This window comes from Ruditapes philippinarum, unplaced genomic scaffold (genome assembly GCF_026571515.1).
Source record: "Ruditapes philippinarum isolate M1 unplaced genomic scaffold, ASM2657151v2 ctg2988_1_1_1_1, whole genome shotgun sequence".
Lineage (NCBI taxonomy): Eukaryota > Metazoa > Mollusca > Bivalvia > Venerida > Veneridae > Ruditapes > Ruditapes philippinarum.
This window is the reverse complement of record NW_026858995.1, coordinates 71,996-93,941: the sequence shown is the minus strand read 5'-3', so window position 1 is coordinate 93,941 and position 21,946 is coordinate 71,996. Positions and strand designations below refer to the sequence as shown.

Here is a 21,946-nt window from a genome sequence, read left to right as displayed (position 1 = left end):
CCGCCCAGTTGATGCATTAAGTAATATTGAAAATAACAACAACATTTATTTAGCATAGTGGAAATAGTTTTAGGCACTACAAACGATATTCCCTCATACCTTTGACATTCAAGGAAAAGCTGTTACACCATTTTTTTCGTTTTTCGTCAACATGCTGCCTATACTACGTGAAATTCTATGACCGAGGCGGGACTAAACAATTAGTAATAGTTATTTCCTTACTAGAATTTTTAAATATTTCACTTTTTTAATTGGAGGATGTCTAGAGCCCCCTCATTACAGTGAGTAACACGTGCATAGTATGCTCTAGGAAAATAATCAGTACATGTGTATTAAACCGCGTGTTTGTCAGATATTTAGGCGGACTCACATTACGAAAACAGTATTAATTATTTTCCAAGAAAGAGTTTTTTATATGGGTTCCTCACTAAAATGAGTAGGCGATACAATTTATGTCATACAAGTAATGAATAATTGAAGAAAATATTGCAGAAAATAAAATCTGGACCGTCTTTATATTGAGTTATTGTTTCTGCCCCTCGTATATCTGTCCCTTGCCAATAGATATAGGCCTCATGGTCAACTGCCACGGGAAACAATACTTAAATGTTTTTTATACTGAAGCCGTAGATCTATCTTCAGTACCCATATATACATAATATACAATTGCTGATTTTTAAAAATACAATTTTTTTACTATATGTAATGTTTTTAACATAATTATATATATTGTTTTATTGTACGAACATTATTATTGTATAAACATTATTATAATAAATACTTGTAACATAATTAAATGATTATATTAAATGTTATTACATGTTAGATATTAAATGTAATGCTATTTACATAAACATATCTAATATTATCAACATACGTAATTATATATAATACCTCCATATTTATGATAATTTTCATGAAAATTTCGAAAATGTATAAGCATTTAAAATATTGTCCAGTGAACAAATAAAGTAGTTTACACGTTGTAAACGGCACTTACATTCCATGTCATTACCAAATTAAATTTGTCAGAATATGCGTAAATAGCACTTAGTGCGTTAGTCACGCATTAGAAATATGGTGTAAAACACTGCAAAATCAGCCATTTATTGCATATAACATGCAAATCATTACTTTAAATTGTAATTTATTTTTTACTTTTTCGTATATTTTTCTCAAAGTTGATTTTCTTTTAAAAAAAACCCGTTCATCTGGAGGCATGATGCTTTAACATGTTTTCAATTTCAGAATTTCGTACATGTACATATCTCTACTGAATATTTTTTATGACATTACAAAAACGTTCAATAAATATATTTTTCAGGTTCAAAGACCGCGTTAGAAAGTCTGTGCTCTTTGGTCAACCGAGAAAAGTTCTTTAACGTTTGACCGAAATATTTCAAAGCAAAGCTGCCATTCACTTGGAGGAATCATTCCAGGTATGAACATATAATATAAAGTAGGAAACCTTTAAACAAGTATATAAAATACAAGTGCGCTTACCTTGATATCACAGTATTAGATAATGACACTGCTCTTTCTGGTTTGTATCTTTGAAAATTGACGCAATAAAGCACGCCCCACAGTTTTTGTTCTAACAACGATTTTAAATTGTATGAAGCTGTGATTCAGATTTGTTTCCGGATTTATAATCGATCATTATTTTGTGGATATTTCCTGTCTTATCTTTAGCACCATTTTATTCTGTGCGTTCGTGTGTTATGGCAGATTTTTGAGAACTGGAATGTACAGTTTTATAGTGCAAAAGCAGTTGTTAGACCATTTTTTTCTCTCAAGACAATCCGAAAGCCGAACAATATATATACAGTATATATATATATTTATATGTATGTGTATGGTAAATACAGATTACAATTATTTTAACAACATAATTTACGTCAAAGTGATTGATAGATATAATGAAAATGTTCTTAACTTCTTGTACATGTAATGGATATGTATACATCAATGCAATTATAATATTATTCGAAACACATGTGCGTGTTAGAAGCTTATAACTCACACTTTTTTAGAAACAAGGCAATCCATTTTTTTTCAACATCCAGTTTTCAACACTTTACTCAAATTTTTCTGCATACACCAACATTTCAAAAGCATAAAAATAGTACACTGCAAACCTGTATCTCTTGATTAATACAACAAGAGCGACATTCATTTTCAAAACGATATTGATCAGTTAACCACTAAATTAAAACAAATAAATTCATTCCTTTTTATGCATTGCAATGTACTTCCTTTGTTTATTTGATTAATACACCCCTTACTGCATTACATTTATTTTTAATCACCACCACCACCACCACAAAAAAAAAGAAAGAAAAATATGACCAATAAAAAAACCCATTCAATCAATTGCCTTTTATCAAACTTTGAATTTAAATGAAATTAAATCACAGATTTAATGGATGCATCTGAATGTTGAATTTATTTTGTTTTAATTTCAAATGTCAACCATCGATTACATTAGCATTATACGGGTTTTTAAGCATGTCCTCTAAATGGTTATCTTTAGGTTCCATTTGTTCAAGTTCAATTTTTTAAAAGACTGCAAAGAATGTATCACTTAACGTGAGGATGAGTGTGTTAAGTGGCACAACACGAATGATAAGGGATATGGGAGGGATTACAAAAATCAATAGAACACGCTTAGAAACTAGTGTATTTAAAGTGACTTTATGCTCTTTTTTTCTCTCTCTCAGCAGAATTGACTTTATATTTCAAAAGATTGACTATTATAATGGTTATTCACCAATAATTGATTCTTGATGTTATTATATTAGAACTGTCGAAAATGTAAAAAATGACTGTCCCACTCTTTTTTTCATGAAACATCACCAATTTAATCCGAACGATATATTTAGATATTTTCGTGAGTCATAGGTTATCAAATATATACATGTGAAGTAAAATATCAAATTGAAAACAATATTGACAAAATTCGAAGTTATTTCGACTATTACCTGAACATTTACTATTTACACTTAATTGGGTTAAACAGCGTATATATGTTGCACACATTTTCTAAAAGTAGGATTTTGTAAAATCCAAATAAAATTTAGGAATTTTGTAAAATGACTTGGTATTTTAGTCATGTTATATTATGTATTACGTTATATTTCAGGAATATTACATAATGCCAGTATATATCAGCAGATATTTTGTAAAATAATTACATGAATAAGTAAAACGGTTCATATTGTAACATACCCTGGAATGCAATAAAGTGCTTTTTTGTCATACGCACTTTTTACAAATTATAAAAAAAATTGCCAAACACATAAAAAAATACGTCTTTTTATTTCATACAAATAATGGTAATGCACAATTTATTACTTTATTACGATACGCAATATTTCAAGGTAATTTATTGCAGCCAGTCATTAAACTCTTTCATAAAAACTATTTTAAGCTTGTGATTAAATTAAGTGAGACGTAAAACATGTTTTGGTAAATAATATATTCATAAACAACAGCAATTATATGCATGACATACTGTTATATCACATTTTGTAATTCGAGAAGATAATTATACCAGTACAAAAATAGCTAAAGTCATAGGTACATGTGGCCTTGCGTAAAATAAAAACATGTTTATAATATTATAAACCTTCCTTGATGCTTCCACATTATGTGGTAAAGGTCCAAATAACTCATCATTTCCAAAATGCACCACGGATAATTTAATTGCTTAACGACATAGCACTTTAATTTATTGAACGCGACCATTCTGGTATCAATCACACAAGTTGAGTTAAATAATGAATAATATTATGGCATAAAAAGACTATATAATATTTTTGACGAACTTTTTATTTCCTTTTTGTATCTGCATTAATAAGGTAAAATGAATATTTACCATCTCGGACCATGCAATAAAAAGATGAAGAGAAAAAATATTCTCATATGTCTTTATGTCTTTCATTGTGATAATGAAATGATTTGTAGACGAAGTGTATGAATAATAATAATACTACTTATACTACTACTACTACTGCTACTACTGATAATGATAATGATAATAAAAATTAAACACAAACACACGAACGTATCGTATAAAAACAAAGCAACTAGACATAATAAGTAGTGGTTTTATATAAACCCTCTTGACATATTGATCCAAATTTGGACATCATCAGGCTGAGCTTCTGTGATATTTGCTTGATGACTGAATGATTTTCTGTACAATTCTTCCCTTTTCGTAGTGACTTTTCTTTTTCGATGTTTGGTGAAATAAAATAATTAACAATGTGGCTGCGTCTGAGCAAATACTTATACGTACAAATAGAGTAAGCATAGCACAGACTTGGCCTTCTGCTGATATAACTTCTATTCCGCAGACAAATTAGACGCTATATCACAGATAGAAATGTCATATATAATTTCTTATCATATTTACCCAACGGGTTTACTGGACAGAAACGTATCTGCCGTGATCAACTTTATTACATTATTTATTGTAGCCTCCAATAAGACATGTCTCAAATTCAAAAAGATTGCATGCACTTTGGAGAAATTCATTTATTTCGGCTGAACATTTGAAAGAACACGAATTCATTGCATTAGATAGGAAACTTTATTTATTTATTTTGCATCAACTTATTTTAAATTAGTTATTTGCATTCACTTAAGATTGCGATAAGAAAGAAATAGAAAATAACAGGTTGCCTAGCAACGTCAAAACTTTAAAGTTTACAAAAAAAAGAAAAACGTGCCATCAAACAAGACATAAGGTGTAATATCTATATCGTGAACATATTTACATATCTAAAGCATTGTTCGGAATCTAATTATATATAATTCAAATTAAAGATTTTAAGAATACTTATATTTAACATTCGTACTTATATACATATATGACAATTTATCGATTTCATTTTCACGAGTTTGATACAAAATGTGTCGTATTGTCATTGAAAAAGTTTTATCAGATGGCATTTTATTACTATTTAGGTGAACATTTATCTGAAGTGTGTAAGGCTTTTGATAATACATATAAAGGTTGCCGTCATGGTTGTAATAATATTTGTGAAGGTGACAGTGTGAACTGTACATATCTTTGCATGTTTTTCTTGTTTGTTTTTTTCTTTGATAGTTGCATGCATGTTTGTATGAAAGGTTGCACAATTTATTTAATGGCTTCATTGTCATGGCTTATGTGGATGTTTCTAAATTCAAAATGTCACCTTTGTCGTGTTTAAATGTTGAACACTGCTTAAGCCGGTGCTAGGGGGCGTGGGTGGTAACTTGCACTGTCCATTACCTTCCATCAAAAAGGCTCAATCAAACTTAGCCTGAAACAACTTTCAAAAAAATAAATAGGAAACAACAACAAAAAGCATTTTAATTTTGATATGCCAAAGCATTGTTATACAAATCCGTATATCATGGTATTGTTTAAATTTGAATTTGTCTGCACAAGGTTCAATTTTCTACACTTGTTTACCGACTCCCTTCATCCGGGGAATACACAGACATTACATTCTATGATTGGAGTGCTGCTATTTGATGGAAATGTAATTTTGATCAAGCATTTTGATAGAACAAAAATCCCTTAGGAATTTCATATAGATAGTAGACAAGGCGATAGTGATTTACATTAAGTCTAGTATGAAAAAAGGTTCATATATATAAATTATTATATTTTTATCCATTCAATGTTTTCATCAGTCGTCGACTTTAATGTAGAAAAGCAATCATATCAAAAAGATAAAACGATTTTATATAAAGGTCATGTTTATGTTTTATAAAAATGCATAAAAAATAATTTAAGTTTGAAAAGCTTCATAACTTTATAATATGTACGATCATATTTAACTTTTAACATATCTGAAAGATTCAAAAGCTTACACAAACCAAAGGTTGTTTACCCAATGTTTATCTTTTCGTCTATAAACTTATTCCAAAAGATGATATATATGGAACGAAACAAATATTGACATTTTAAGACCCCACTGAGCCGAAGCAAACTGTTCCAGATATTAAATTATGATAAACAAGATCGACAAGGAAAGGCGGCATTCAATGAACGCAGCCCCACATTCATATGAGATCAGCTGTAAAAAGTTTTGTTTTCCAATCTTCTTATTTTCTATGAAGATAAGAGTCAGCTGTTTCTAGTAGGGATTTATCGCAAATTATCCTCTTTGAAAAACTGTAATAGCATTTTATCAGGGCGACATAGCAATGTGCATGTAAAACTGTAGGAGTTTTGCATAAAACCATTCCGTTAATCGCCTTATGCTTATAGAAATAAAGAGTTGCGCATTTTGAAATAACTAGTAATAAGCCATCTTAATATCTGGTACCGAGTACTTAAACATTGAATTTATTGATCGGACACTTGGGTGAATCTCTTCTTTGTTTATTTTCGAGTCCAGCACTTATAAGTGTTGAACATTGAGAACCGCTCAAGCCGGTGCTATGGGACGTGAAGGATGTTGCACTTTTTCATTATTCCTCATGTACAGACTCAATCAAACATGTTCATGTAAGTTTGCTGTTTTTAATGCTTCCGACAGATCAATTTGTTTCATGATATTTAGACGCAGTTTGACTATTTTTCAGTGTAGAACAATCGAATTTCTACATTCTTGATATAAATATGTATTCTTCCTCACATATGCATTAAAGGTATAAACAGATAAGCATATATACACGTAATTGAAGTCAGATTCAAGTAAATAACTAACTACCTGTATCTTATGATATGTGTTTAAAAATTATGTGTGTTTTCCATTATGTTTGACTTTAGAAAGAATATGTTATCAAACTACACATTCTACACTTCACAACTTAGAAGCCATTTTCGAATGTTTACTTTCCACAAAATTGCCAAATTGGAACGTCAAACACGGCAAAAGTGATTTCGTTGCAGAATCAGTTTTGTTGGGACATTGACACATTGAATCTACCATACACGCCACCCTGACACTTGCTTTAGTATAACTCGGTTTTCTTAAAAGATAAATGGCTTGGCGCAAACGGTGGAGCTGATGGGACCTTCAAATTTGCCACCCAACGAAGTCATGCAAAATAAATAGTAATATCATTTAATTATCTCTGTGTAAACAGATTTTTTTTACAACAAAGCTTGATTTAAAAATAAATTGATATGTTCTTAAAATAATATGCTTGGCAAATAAAACAACATGTTTACAGTCCCGATTACACATTTTGTATATCCAGGAAGGTTTAACTGGATTTCATAAAGAATATATAAATATTGAAGAGCTACTTTTGTGCGAATTTTGTCGGAAAGGAGAATAAAAAACGTTGGAAAGGAGAATAAAAAAGCAAAGGATCAGCGCACAAACATGTATGCATGGAAGAGATTTCGGACCGCTCTGGACCTTCATCAGTCAACGTAAAGGACCGGAGAGGTCCGGAAACTCTTCTGTGTGTTTATCGTCTAGTACACTACAGTCACAACTTCGGAAGAAGAATGGAAAACAGACATAGAGAATTAAATACTCCTTTAAAAGGAAGAAAATGACTCGACTTCTGCTGTGCAAAAACAAAGTACCATTTCTTCAAGTAATATAATAGAAGAAAATTAAAGTACAAACAAATACAGGATGGCAGTCAAATGTTGGAAAGGAGGCCGTGGAAATATTGAACACATATATATATAACTCAAATGGTAAAGACACCCATTGAATAGTAAAGTGATGACAGACTAGAAAAAGAATTACTCAGGGAAACACAGCCAATTCTACAACAACAGACATTGTCATGGTTCACTTTGTTCCCCAAGCAAAATTACTCAAAACACTAAAACAACCGGCGCCTTGACAATAATTATCTTGGCTTTAAAAGGATCATTGAGACTCAAGGGATATGAAATTGACTGGAGACAAAACAAGCAACCTTTTCCGATCTTATCAGCAAATAATATGAAGAGACAATATATTCACGAATAAAATCAAATAGAACAACATGTTTACGAGTTTGATTTTAAATAACACATAATGCAAAATGGTAAACACCATGGACGACTATTTTTAACTGAAGTCCTCTTTTAAGAAGCTACGATTGGAAGCGAAGATAAAGTCATCAATTGATCTATAAGTGCAGTTGACAAGACTGGGGACTTCATTTTATGTTCCGAGAGTATATCAGTTGGTAATGACATATTGAGACAATCCTATTTACGACTTTATTTCCGAGATGATGAATATAATTCACGAAGTATAATGAGATGAAATCAAAGAGAAATGTCATACCCTGGTGAATTGAGAATGATAATTTTTCCATCAAAGAATATATCACTTCATGATTGTAACTCCGTGGAAAGCAAGCTGTTAGAAGACGATTTGGTGATTAAACAAACAAACCTCATATTGGATAACACGTGACAGATTCCAATGTCTAGAAAAGACATTTGACATCCATTAACATCACGGAGTTAACACAAGTTTCTCTCCTTTATTGTTAGCATGACCTCATTGAAAAGAAACAGAGCTAGATATCCGTATATATTAGCTTTTAGTATATCATAATGACATTTGGTCGTCTGTGTTCCTTTTATGTATGATAAATAGATATTCTACAATGGTATCTCTTTTTTAGAAAAAACATCTACAAAGTCCCTGACCTGTTTAACCGAATTACTATGTAAACGACCGATATTTTAAAAAATAACATTGCTTAAATCTTAACGAGGAAATACGTGGAAAGAAGTCAGTTTTAAAGACCACATCAAAGATCATATAAAGAACATTTCGAATAAAAACTATTACATAGTGACAAAGCTAAGTGATATCGAAAACAATTATGTTTTAATAGATGTACAGCATTCTGTAATCATTGTTTAAGAAAATAATATATTCCAAACTGTGATTTTATCGCTCAATAACAAAATTGCGCCTGATTTGTTTCCGTACTTATTGTCAGCGCGTCGGATTTTTATAGTGGTTACGTCACATGTATAATGATTACGTCACCTGTCTAAATATAGAACGTCAAACAGTGACTCTATTGCATAAAAACACACACTTTCGGTTCTTCTGTGTTCAATATGGAAAATGCGGGTCGTGTTAGAATTAAAGATTTTGTTTGTTTGTTTACTTTTTGTATGCATGTTTAGTGTCTTGCAGTAAATGACCATAAGGATGTTTATTCTAAACAATATTAATTCAGAGATAAGACATTGAATTAAGCTGAAATCTGGAGTTACAAAACAATTGGCATTGTAATTACATTTAAACATGAAACCACTACATTTGTCATACATTTTTGTCATTTTCCATCTCCTTAGACGTATATTCCCCCTTCCCTTGTGCTTATTGTAAAGTGAAACGCGACAGGGTTCGCGTGATGAATACCAAATGGTATTCTTGTCACGTCCTAATTCGTTCCATATTTTAATACAAATGCCTTTTTTGTTCTTTCTTGGAAATTGTATTCTCAGATTTCAATTCTTTGTATCAAGTCAGAAGATTGCTTGTCATGAATGACATGTAAACAAGTTTTGAAATGTATCATTTAATCATATTCAGGTGTAGTCCATTTCTTTTCTTTTTCGTGCTGCCAAATATACCCGTATATCATTTTCTTATGAAATTGCCGGAAGTAAATGTTGATATCACATGTTGTGATTTCTGATTTATAAAGATTGGACTCTTTCTGGCTATAGACTACTTCTTAAATTAAACAATTCAGACACGAATTTCAATTTCCATTCAATTTGCAAACCTAATTACAAAACTGTAAGTAGGGGGGAAAACCTGCGTTTCGTTATGTTATACATATATATTTGTTTAGAGTGTATATTCGAAATATATGTCACGGTTAAGAACGGTTAATGTTTTTAGTGGAAATGATGTTATACATCATCTATATAGAACAAAGTTTAGAACATAACATATTTTATCGTTAACATCCAATTAAAAAGGGAAATGCAAAAACAGACAGTCCTGTTTTGGATAACTCTCCCACTTTTCATTCATGAAAAACCCAATTTATTAACTAATTATATACATATTCAATGCAAACGCAAAGATAATGTACTAAGCAACGTATTTATTATATTTATTCACCTGATAACATTAATGGAATGAAGATTAACCCATTTTGGTATATATAAATTGCATTAATATACATCCAAGTATTTATAACTAATACCGAAAATTTAACATGCTACATGTAGCACTTCAATTTTGCATTATGTATTCTAAAGACCCGCTCTTTTTTGAAGCAGAACATTTATATTCTGGATTTAATCCATACATCTATTGGCCTTTCGACCTTTATGAAGATGTATTTAGTTATGAATTGTGACATTATTAGCCGAAAGCATGCGATATGTCTTAACGTATTGAAGCCCGCGTAACTGATTTGTCTTTCGAGGAAGCTACCACGATTTAGAATATTGTGTTAATCGTGCATCTGTTCCTACGAATACCTACTAGTAATTTATGCCTTTTTTAAATTTGAATTAGAGAGTATACATATTTGAGTCGGTAATTTTTGTTGTTCATTGAATTTCAAAGAAATTGGTTTCGTCATGCTGTCCACGTGCAAGTCAATGATTTCACGATTATAAATTGTATTTTGATCGAAATGTTTACAAAATCAGCCTGTTTACAAAGCGCATATTTGCAGATAGCTAAATGCCTTCTGCAACAACAAATACGCCTTTATAATTGTATAAAACAACCGTCTAATAATGTTTAAACCCTCTGTGCACCAGGCCTAAGAGTATATCTATCGTAAACTTCAGTTATGACATTTCAGTTATAATATCACTTTATTTATATAGCAAATTTATATCGCAATATTATACCGATATGCATATCACGGAAGAAATAAATTTCTTTTTTTATCAAGCCAGCGAATATTTTAACCATTAATCAAAAAACGGTATTGATCAAATTGACTGAACAGTTTATTTATAAGTATAAAAGATAATACGTTCTGATTGACGGACGGAATCTATTCCCAGCAGAGAAACGGTAAAAGAGAAAAAAAAATCGTATTTACTCCTATAGTAATTTTATTAGAAGAAACCGATAAGCAGGGGTCATCATTATTCATAAAGATAATTTAGCAGTCAGATTGAAAATGATTTTATCTATATTCTATAAATATACATATATTTTGTGTGTGATTTTCTTCTTGATCCGATGTTACTTACTTAAAAATTCTCATATGAATTTTATGATCATCAAATTAGAGTAATATCGTAGTTGGGTATTTTTCAATTTCCAAGGTGTGTGCGAATCAAATGTGTGCTTAAATGTGAGTTGTAAACCCATCGTTTGCTGTACTTAACAAAGGTAACGAAAAACTTGCTTGGTAAACGAAACCAGTCAAAGGAAACTACAAATTAATAGAACAGTTACAGTCAAATGTCCATGACCTCTTGTACATGAAAATAGTTCAATCTTTAAAAAGTGCATTTCTAATGGTAAATTAGATTACTCGAGCACTTATCATTTATATAACAATTTATACCATTAATGTCTTTGATAAATAATATAAAGAATGGAACATGCTGTTTTCCGGGATAGCTAATATAAAGTATGCATAATGCAGACCGCAAAATATTTGTTATTTTAATAAGAGTATGTGATATATATACATGTGTGTATATAAAATATGAAAATATCAGTTAATCATATTGATCATTAATTATCATCTTCAATTAAGGGTTGTGTTGTATATGTGGCAAATTTAATTTTACATATTTCATGATTGATGATTAAGATAGTTGCTTTTACTATTTTGATAATTTGTTTAGTTTGGTTTTACTAACAAAATTGCAGGAATGGAGCTGACATTTAACTTTAACATGCCATTATAATATAAACGATTGTCTCCAAGGTTTGAAGTATCATCAATTTACTGCTCTTTTAGATGTAAATGGTGTTATTTTCTTTATCTTAAAGTCATACACAATAATACAAAGTCGCGAAGCTTTGTTTACACCGGCTTGGAGGTTATTAAGTAAGCATACTTGAGCTTAATCGCCATTACAACTTCAATGTTATTTAAATTACTGTCTCGACTAACCATATATTGCTTTTTAGCGCAATATATAATGTTCTTTTCAAAATTTCTTAATATGTTCCTACAAACCATGGATGAAACTGGTCACAACTTGAAAACCAAGAATTGTTCAATTATTTACATTTAAATTGAAATTTATAAAGCAAAACATAATGTTCTTTACAATATTACTTTACATTCCTACAAACCATGGATAGAACTGGTTTCAACTTGTAAGCAAGGACATATTCAGTTATTTCCATTGGTTTTGAAATATAAAGAACATTTTTATTGATACGTTCATGTATTTAAACCATTGCGTGAACCAGAATACCGTTAATGAAACAGTATATAGCCGAGGTGTTTTAAGGTTAACTTATCCAGCGATCACTGTACGAAGCGTTTAATTATGATGCTCAGATAAAGAAGATTGATGTTGTTAGAGCACGGGCAGTTGCAATTCATCTTAACATTGATTACGAAAAAGAGTCTGACGACAGTTCATCAACTTCATTTTCTCTCCTTTCATGTGTAAATGTACTATACGCTGGACGCTGAAAGAGAAAAACGAACATACAAATATTGATGTAAACTATATATCGGAATTAAGATATGAACATGGTGAGATGAATGATAAGGAAAATCAATAATAAGTAATCGTAAAAGTTTCAATATAAAATGAATTAGTAACAGTTTTACTATTAGCACAGGTTTATGTACGCTTTGGGTCTCATTGACCGTTAAACATTAGGCTTAAAAATATATCTTTTGTTCATAATCTGTTTGAATTGAGGTAAATTATCACTGCTTTGTGCTATAAGGGCATAACTGGTGACAAGTCCGGGGAATGAACTCGATAACAAGAGCTACTATTCGTGTCATTTTAAGTATAGATTTACGAAATTTTATTTATAAAAAAATATGTATTTTTATCTAACCTCGGACAGATGGAATGCAATTGAGCAAATTTCTTTAAAATTCTTCTCGAGCTATAAATTTTGTTTACAACGACTGTTCACTGCTTTGTCGAACAACCATCGTACACTTAAATTGCAAATATATTCATTATTAATTTTGAGATGTCAATCTTTTGATTATCAATTGCTATACATGTATATTTGTATTTAAGAGATAAATGTCTTGTTCATAGGTTTTAATGTCATACAAAAGGTATGTTAAGCATAGAACGAGACTTACCAAATAATTTTAACGCACCGAAGTAATGACATGTTTTCATTTACAAATATGTATTAAAATATAAGTTTAGTTTAATATGCTGTTAGTTTATCTTTGTTTTTTTTTAAGATACAAATGTACAATTTATGAAAACGAAAAGTCAGAATCAAAATAGTATTCGAGACTTTCAAAATTATAAGAATGTGGGTTTGAGAGACGTCGCAAAACATTTATTGCAATGATTAAATTAAATTAGATAAAGAACTATTTAGGTTAGGAACTATATTGCTTTAAAAACAACAGAGACAAATTGCTGAAACAATAATATTAATAATTCGAGTATAGCGTTTATAGAAAAACTACGGCTTCTCTGATTGTATTCTCGAAACCTTAACACTGTAAAGTATAACATTCTGAACACTTTTCTAAAAATATGTGAAGCTGTTTCACGTCCGTTTAATTGGATTGCCATTATTTTATGGCTTTTCCCTGTTTTGGACAAGTGGTAATATGTTTTCAGGATGTTTTAGGAAAGCTTTTTTCCATTTGTGTTTCTAAAGTAATTATTCAAACCAGACAGTATTAGTAGTAACATCCTGTTCAATTAAGAGTATTATAAAATGCTAAAAGCAGTTTGTCGGTTTCAACTCCTGCTTCTGTAATTATTTCCGGAGTTAATCAGGAAAAACAAGATAGTGAGAGATGTTTAGTTAGTAGTCGATACGCTATACAATAAAATATGGTGTCCTCAGTGTCAGTTTGAAGAAGCCGTAAACAATCGGTGTGAAGTACCAGGTGTCGAACTGAGTGTAAAAGGCTAATTCGACTCTAAAATGTAAACGAATCAATTAATATTCAATTAAATGAAATATGCCAATTTCGGGTAACAATTACGCGAAATTCTAACAAGAAATGAAACAGTTTTTTTTTCCAGACAATATATAAAGGATACTGAAGGAAAAACAACAACAACAACAGCAACACAATAACTGCTGTCATCTAGTACTTCTTTATAAAGGCGGAAGGTTAATTCAGTTAATAGGCTGAAATAACGTTGATCTTGCACACCTAATTAAGTAAACATTTAGTTTAGAGATATACTGGTTTTCAGTACATTTGATTATAAACCAATAGTAGTAGTTATTTTGCCTTATACTTTGCAAGAAACAAGATCTTTTGACATTTACTTAAAAGGAATTACATTGGCAAAGTTAATAAGGTCGGAAAACTAGCTATTAGAAATCTTTTTCTCAATTTTTTCTTTTCGGTCGCCAACAAATCAAAATATTTAGTATTAATGTGTCATACCGTATTTGTAGGTCCGACAATTCTCAATTGATCTTATTTTTATAACTAGTTTATGGTTTAATATCTAGAATTTTACTTATATTAGATTTTACGGGAGTAGTGAAAAAGCATGGTTTGAAATGTATTGAAATCTTAAATGTATTGGAATTTAAGAATGCACTGAAATCTAAAAAAAATCTATTGTTCAAATCAATTAATCTGAAAATTATTTAAGTCACAATTTATTAAAATCTCAAATGTATTGAAATCTGAAATATATTTAAATATTGTATTAAATTTGAAATGCATTTAAATAAGAAACGTATTGATTTTTTTTTCAAATCTGAAATTTGACATGTATTGCCATCTGAAATGTATTGAAATCTAAAATAATCTGAAATGTATTAGAAGTTGTATCAGTTATTTCTGAATATAATGAATTCTGAAATGTACTGACGAAAAATAATTATATTAAAGTCTGAAATGTTTTAGCAGCTTGAATGAAATAATGAAATAAAATCTGAAATGTATTTGAATTCAGAATGTTTTGAAATCGGAAGAAAAAACACAGAAATATAGTGAATTAGGAGTGTATTACATTTAAAAATGTATTGAGATCTGAAATGCATCAAAATCTTAAATTTAAAATGTGTTTGAATTTCATTGTTTTTAAGTTTGAAATGTTCCAGCAACCTAAATGTAACAAAACCTGGAATGTATTGAAATTTGAAATTTATTAAAATCTGAATGAATCTAAATTTAAAATGTACTGATATTTGAATTGTTAATCTGAAATTATTGAAATCTGAAATGTATTAAATTTCAAAATGTATAAAAATTTGAAATGCATTGAAACTGAAATAAATTGAAATTTGAATTTTATAGAAAATCTAAAATGTATTCTAAATTGAATTAAAATCTGAATTTCATTAAAATATCAAATGTATTGAAATCTAAAATGTATTGAAATCTGAAATGTATTGAAATTTGAAATTCATTAAATCTGAAAGTATTGATATATGAAAAATATTGAACTATGAAATGTATTGAAATCTGAATTGTATTAAAATCTGAAATGTATTGAAATCTTAAATGTATTGAAATCTTATATGTATTAAAATTTAAGTGTATTGAAATGGGAAGTGTATTGAAAATTAAAATCTGAATATCATAAAAATCTGAATTGACATGTAATGTATTGACATTTAAAAACCTGAAATGTATTGAAACTTGACATGTATTGAAATTTATTGAAATCTAAATTTTATAAAAAAAAAAAACAAAAAAACCTGAAGTGTATTGAAATCTGAAATGTTATGTTATTTGAATTTCATAAACATTTGAAATGTATTGAAATCTGAAATGTTTTGAAATCTGAAATGTACTGAATTCTAAATTGTATTAAAATCTGAAATGTATTGGAATCTAAAATGTATTGAAATATAATATGTATTAACATTTAAATGTATTGAAATGAGAAGTGTATTAAAAAGTTAAAATATATTGAAATATGACATTAAAAAATTACACGTGGATTCTAACACTACAATGTTAGCATAATCCTGTATTAAAAGGTCTGTCTTCGATTGATTGTATTTATATCCCGCATTCAATTTTTTTTATAGATTTCGTCAAAATTAGGTATGACCATGACATAATATTATATGGTTCGTTAATGCTACTAGACCTCATAGGAACAGTGGCCACATATATAGTGAACGTCTACATAAAAGATAACTATTTTAATGTTATGCAAAACACAACGAAACACATGCGAAATTAAGCTACAATTTCGCGATTCGTTTGTTTGTTATTTCCACGTTCTTTGATTTGAACTACTTACTTTTATATTTTCAGACTGATAGCATAATTGTACAGCAGGGTCAACATATCTACTATGTCAGGAATGAACAGACAAAAGACCGGGTAGACTTGTCAAGTCACAGAGATTGTGTTGATGTTGTTGTATTGCTTTACGTACAAGTGTATATCAGCATTAAATAGTGAACCTACAGCGCACTTATGTCATTTTACAGGAAAGAAAATAGAACAAAGAGAATAATTTAAAGATTTAACATTACGACCAAAAATACTTTAAAATTAAACGTATCAAGTATCAGACGAGTCTTTGCAAAGCTTTTAAGTGTTGTGAAGTTGTCCTTTATCTAATATAAACAGTGCACAGATTATGACAAAGAATACGGCTCCGATTCTAAGTCTTAAATGCAGACTTGCTAGTATCAAATGAAAATGAAAGATTGATAGATGGACGGAATATATCAAATATATATAAATGAGTCCAGCATATAGTCATTAGGTTGAAGTACATCTAATGCGTTTGATTGGAAGATAATTGAATTTATTCATATGATTACATATTGAAAATTTCCTTCTGACAAAGACAAAAATGGCGTCGTCTGACATTCATGTGGACGGAAAATTATCTGACTTGAATGGTAATAACTCGTATAGCCCACCAGATATTCTTAAACAATCCATTCCGCTTACGGCTATTTTTATCATTTTGTACGTCATACTCTTCTTCATTGGTGTCAGTGGAAACTCATTAGTCGTGTATGTTGTTCTACGGAACAAGGCTATGCAGTCAATAACAAACATTTTCATTACAAATTTGGCTGTGTCAGACATAATGATGTGTTTATTGGCTGTTCCATTTACTCCCCTGTCGTACTTTATGAATTCCTGGACGTTTGGAGAAGTACTCTGCCATATTGTGCCTATGACACTATGTATATGCGTGTATGTATCAACACTAACGTCTACAGCTATAGCAGTTGATAGATACTTTGTGATTGTTTATCCCTTCAAACCAAGGATGAAGACATGTGTGTGTCTGCTAATGATTGTTGCTATATGGATAATATCCGTTTCCATCTCTCTCCCACTCGGAATTTACCAACAAATTGTAAAAAGCGGAAATACAAAATCATGTACCGAAAAATGGCCAAAAGAGCAGGCACGACAATTTTTCACCGTCACCAGTCTTGTTCTACAATATATAGTGCCTTGTAGCATAATAACGTACTGCTATTCAAAAGTTTCATTAGCTCTACGAAAAAGATCTAAATCTAGAATTGGAAGTGGGAGTGTTAACCGAGAACGAGACGAAATGGAAATTAGAAGAAAACGTCGAACTAACAAAATGTTGATAGCTATGGTTACTATATTCGTAATCTGCTGGCTGCCATTAAATATGGTTCTCTTAGTGGGAGAATATCATCAACCATTTGCACATACTTCTTATTACCCATTTATATTTTTCACTGCGCATGTGATTGCAATGAGCTCGACAATTTATAATCCATTCTTATACGCATGGATGAACGATAACTTCAAAAAAGAATTCAAACTTGTACTACCGTGTTTATTTCGCCGAGGGAGTAGTAGTAATGTAAATGGAAATTATACACAATATACGCATGTAGAAACAAATCCGTCAGTGGTAATGAACAAGTCACCTCAGAGAGAAAGTAACGGAAATGAAAATGTGAAAGAAACAAAGGCATACTTTGAAGCTGACACGGAAAAGGTGCATCTTAATGTTAGCGAAGATCATGAGAATTCTGACTGAAGGTATCTGGAGACTCATCTGTAATGTAATGATTATAATAGAAAAACGTATATGATTACACATGTAGTTGCATAAGCAGTTAAACATGGAAAGAGTAAAGCCCTTCAAAGTCACTTTGTGTAAAGCTTGTTGGTTGGAAATTCCAAAAATTTATCAAGAGTTGAGACAAGAGGAAAGAACATTGTTACAGTTGCGTTTAAAACAAGAAAGTTAAAAGTTTGTTAGATTATACAGGATATGATATATTCTCAGTTTTATTGTTTTGTTTTAGAAATATTTCATTGTAGAGGCTGATAGAAATGTTATCAATGTATAGGACGAGAGTGAAATCATCGACTCCTACATTCAGATGAGTCTCCGAACACAAGATATGTTTGAAAAAACAGGCTTGCATTTAAGGCAAAAGTTGCTTGGAAAAGGTATAGATGATTAATTTCTGGAAGATTAATTGCAACTTGCAATTATGTGTAAACCTCCAAAAATGCTAAACGGATGATCTTACAGTCAAACGTGAGCGTGAGTTAACATTAAACGGAAATGTACAAGGACCAATGATTTGCCCGGATAATATTTTCTTGACTTTTATAGAAAAAAAGTTGTATTGTTACTATGATCTCGGTCTAAGACTGTGTAGTGCTATTATCGAGTCATCTTAGTATTTGAATTATGTTTGAACTCTTATTTGATCACTTATTCTGCGATAAAAATCATGTTTGCTTTTTGATATGTATTAAGAGATATTCTTGTTTTTGTTGTTGTTAAACATGAACCCATGAACAAATGTTGACATGTTATGATGAATTTGTTTGTTATCTAAGTCAGTGTAATCTAATCGGTGTAATTCTTTTATTACGTGAATGGTTATTTCGTGGAGGATACGCATGGTACTAGAGGGGTTATGATGTATATAACTTTAAGTATAATTAGTTCTATGTATAAACATGTGCGTCATCACTGAGTGAGTACACATCATGGAAGAAAATTACTTTGCCTTGAATTTAGGATAGAATATCAAAAAAATCAAGATGGAGATCAGTTGTCAGTAAAAATTTTAGAATACCTGAACACGTATTTTTACGTTATCTCGTGAAAGAACCGTAATATTTCAAATTTGCAGATGGTTGATAAAAATTTAAAAACTAGTGAGCGTGCTTAATAGTTACGGGCGTATTTTATCACATGAATTGTTATCACTTTAATTGATGTCTTAAGTTATACTTACTCTATTTATGAGGGCTTGTAGGAAAAATAACATTAAATTTAAAAATCAGGCCGAAAGAGAGAGAGAGAGAGAGAGAAAATAAAACCCCAAAAGGACAAAAACACTACAATTGCATTGTCTTGCAATATTCCATATTTGTTAAGTCATATATATAAATCAAGAACAATGAGTTCAAATTACTTGCTATAAAGCATAGAATGAACACAGAATATTTATTACATTTTGTTTTGTTTCAAGCAAAGTGAACCTTTTATTTGGTATTATTGTTTTCCAATGATATCGGAATGATATACATGCTGTTTTAATGAAGGTTTTGAAAAGAATAAGCACGTTATAGTCTAATGTTGTTTCATGTTAAGATATATATAGGTTAATTTTGATTTGATAACTGTTTTCTTGAAGAAAACGAAATAAAACAAAATCATTTTTTATAATAAAGAAATATTATAGTTCATTGTGTTATTTGAAATGTCATCATTGTTAATGTTTGTCGCAGCTTCTTAAAATTTTACAGTCGTCTTTACAAAATATCTACCAAGGTTTTATTGGTTTTAACCATTTGTGACAAGCAATGTCATATAACAAACAATCACTTATACTCGGTCATCTTATCAGTAAAAAAACACTGTCAAACTCTTTCATCCGGGAAATAAGAACTTTTGAGAAACAGCGTACATTAGTTCACGATTATTCATTATAAATTGACATTACAAACATGCCATATTATACTTATATACAACCAGGCTTTGTAAAACTAAACAACTACAGTATAGTCTTTTACAGACAGTCATAAAATATTCTGTATTCTGAATTTGGCGCGGCATCTCTTGTTAAGTTTTGAAACAGAATGATAATGAACACTATTCTTACATAAACTTAACTAGGAACATTGTTTTTTGTTTGTTTGTATGTAGCATCAACTCTTTAAAGGTCTCTAGGAATGGTTAGATATAACACATGCAGTAAATAGAATCAGCACATGTTTTGATTTACTTTGTACAATCGGAACTTCTCGGTTATTATTCGATTGAAGGAAGTTCTACCACGTGGTTTTAGATGGAAACAAAAACAGAGAGTGTAATCTATGATAATGTTTAACGAATATATGACATCCAAATGAAAATAAAGTATGTGTCGGTAAAATTATATTTAAAAAGAAATGTCTGACAATCGTAATCAAATTAAAAATGCCCATTGATGTACAAATATAAACAAATCCGACTTTCAGTCCCTACAACCATAATAAGTATATAAATTATGTACTGTTTACTTTTTATAACTTTTTGGGACTTTTGATATATTGGCAAAAAAAACCTTGTCATTAAATTACTCTTTGTTTACATGTTAGACCGAAATACTGTATCCGTTCTGTGTATTCTTACTATTGTGTGCAAGGTTAATATCCTAGCCTTGACGGAAAGAGCCGAGAAGTTGCGATTGGTACTTTGAAGATTGACGATTGCGGGTTCTTTAATCTTAAACTTGTATCTTTTTCTGTATTTTTCGTAAAACTGATTTTATTAAGTAGGAAATGTTAAGATTTGTCGTATTCAATATAACACATTCCATCAGTATAAGCGGTATAAGCATAAGTCTAATACTCACTGCTGTTAAGTGAAATATCTTTTAAACGTATGTCCCAGAAATAATTTAATCTTTATTTTTAAAAAGATTTTTGTTATTTTAGTAAACTATTATAAGGTAAAAAGTACTCATTGGCCAATTACCTGAACCATCTTTTACTTCTTCTGCCTTTTTGGCAATTAGTAAATATAATGATTAAGCATTTTAAGTATTTTGTATGGAAGCCAAAATAATACTTTTTTTTACATATTTCTGCATTTATGAAAATATTTAGAGCTACTTTCCTTAGATGCTTAACATTTAGCATGTTCTAAAACCATTATTTAAACGTTATAAACTCATGTATGTGCACTTTCTAAAGAAAATAATTTTACGTTTCTGAGGCATATTGTACCTTGAAAATGTTTGTTTACGGTTTTTATACAAACCGAAGTAACAGGCATTCAATTAGCTAAATATGAATTCCTAGGTATATTACAAACCCATTTGAGGTTGTTTTAATTTTTTTTTATTTTCAGTCAGTTATCTACTGAAACACATTATTAATACCTTTACTGGGTAGCCATAAATGAACTGTCTGTTCAACCGATTTTACTTTAAATTTAAAATTGTTCAGCCCGCAATAAGAAATCAAACAGTTTTGAAATTGTTTTAATAACATGAAACAAGTGTTTTATTTCATAGTCGCTAAGTCGATATAGATTTCAAGAACGCAGTCATGTTAATAATATATAATGTTTTGAATTGTATGATTCTTTTTGGAAAGACAATGCATTCATATGGCTTGATAAGTGTGGGACAGTGCCATAATTTTTTCCTTTGAATCATTTCTCAAACCTTCATGTAGTCAGTATAGTTCCAAGAATACGCCCATCTGTTATTTGTTACTTAATGACAATAGTAGTTCACTGAACCGGATTTCATTCTTACAAAACAAATTCGTTATTTTACGGAAATATACGGGCTAAAACAACCGTAGAATTATTCCATATTTTAACTTAGTATATTGTAAATATGAAAATAAAGTGTTAAATATGTACTTGTTGTATTATGTGAAATAAAGGATAAACTATTTG

At 30.0% G+C, this 21,946-nt stretch overlaps 1 protein-coding gene across 1 annotated transcript; it reads left to right on the top strand.

Annotated features, from left to right (window-relative positions):
• The first annotated feature begins 1,316 nt into the window (after positions 1–1,316).
• LOC132754878 (neuropeptide Y receptor type 2-like) lies at positions 1,317–21,944 on the top strand. The gene is made up of 2 exons (XM_060745628.1): positions 1,317–1,439; positions 16,330–21,944. The coding sequence occupies exon 2, from the start codon at positions 16,880–16,882 to the stop codon at positions 18,062–18,064; it is 1,185 nt and encodes a 394-aa protein (XP_060601611.1). The 5' UTR covers positions 1,317–1,439; positions 16,330–16,879; the 3' UTR covers positions 18,065–21,944.
• Positions 21,945–21,946: the final 2 nt, after the last annotated feature.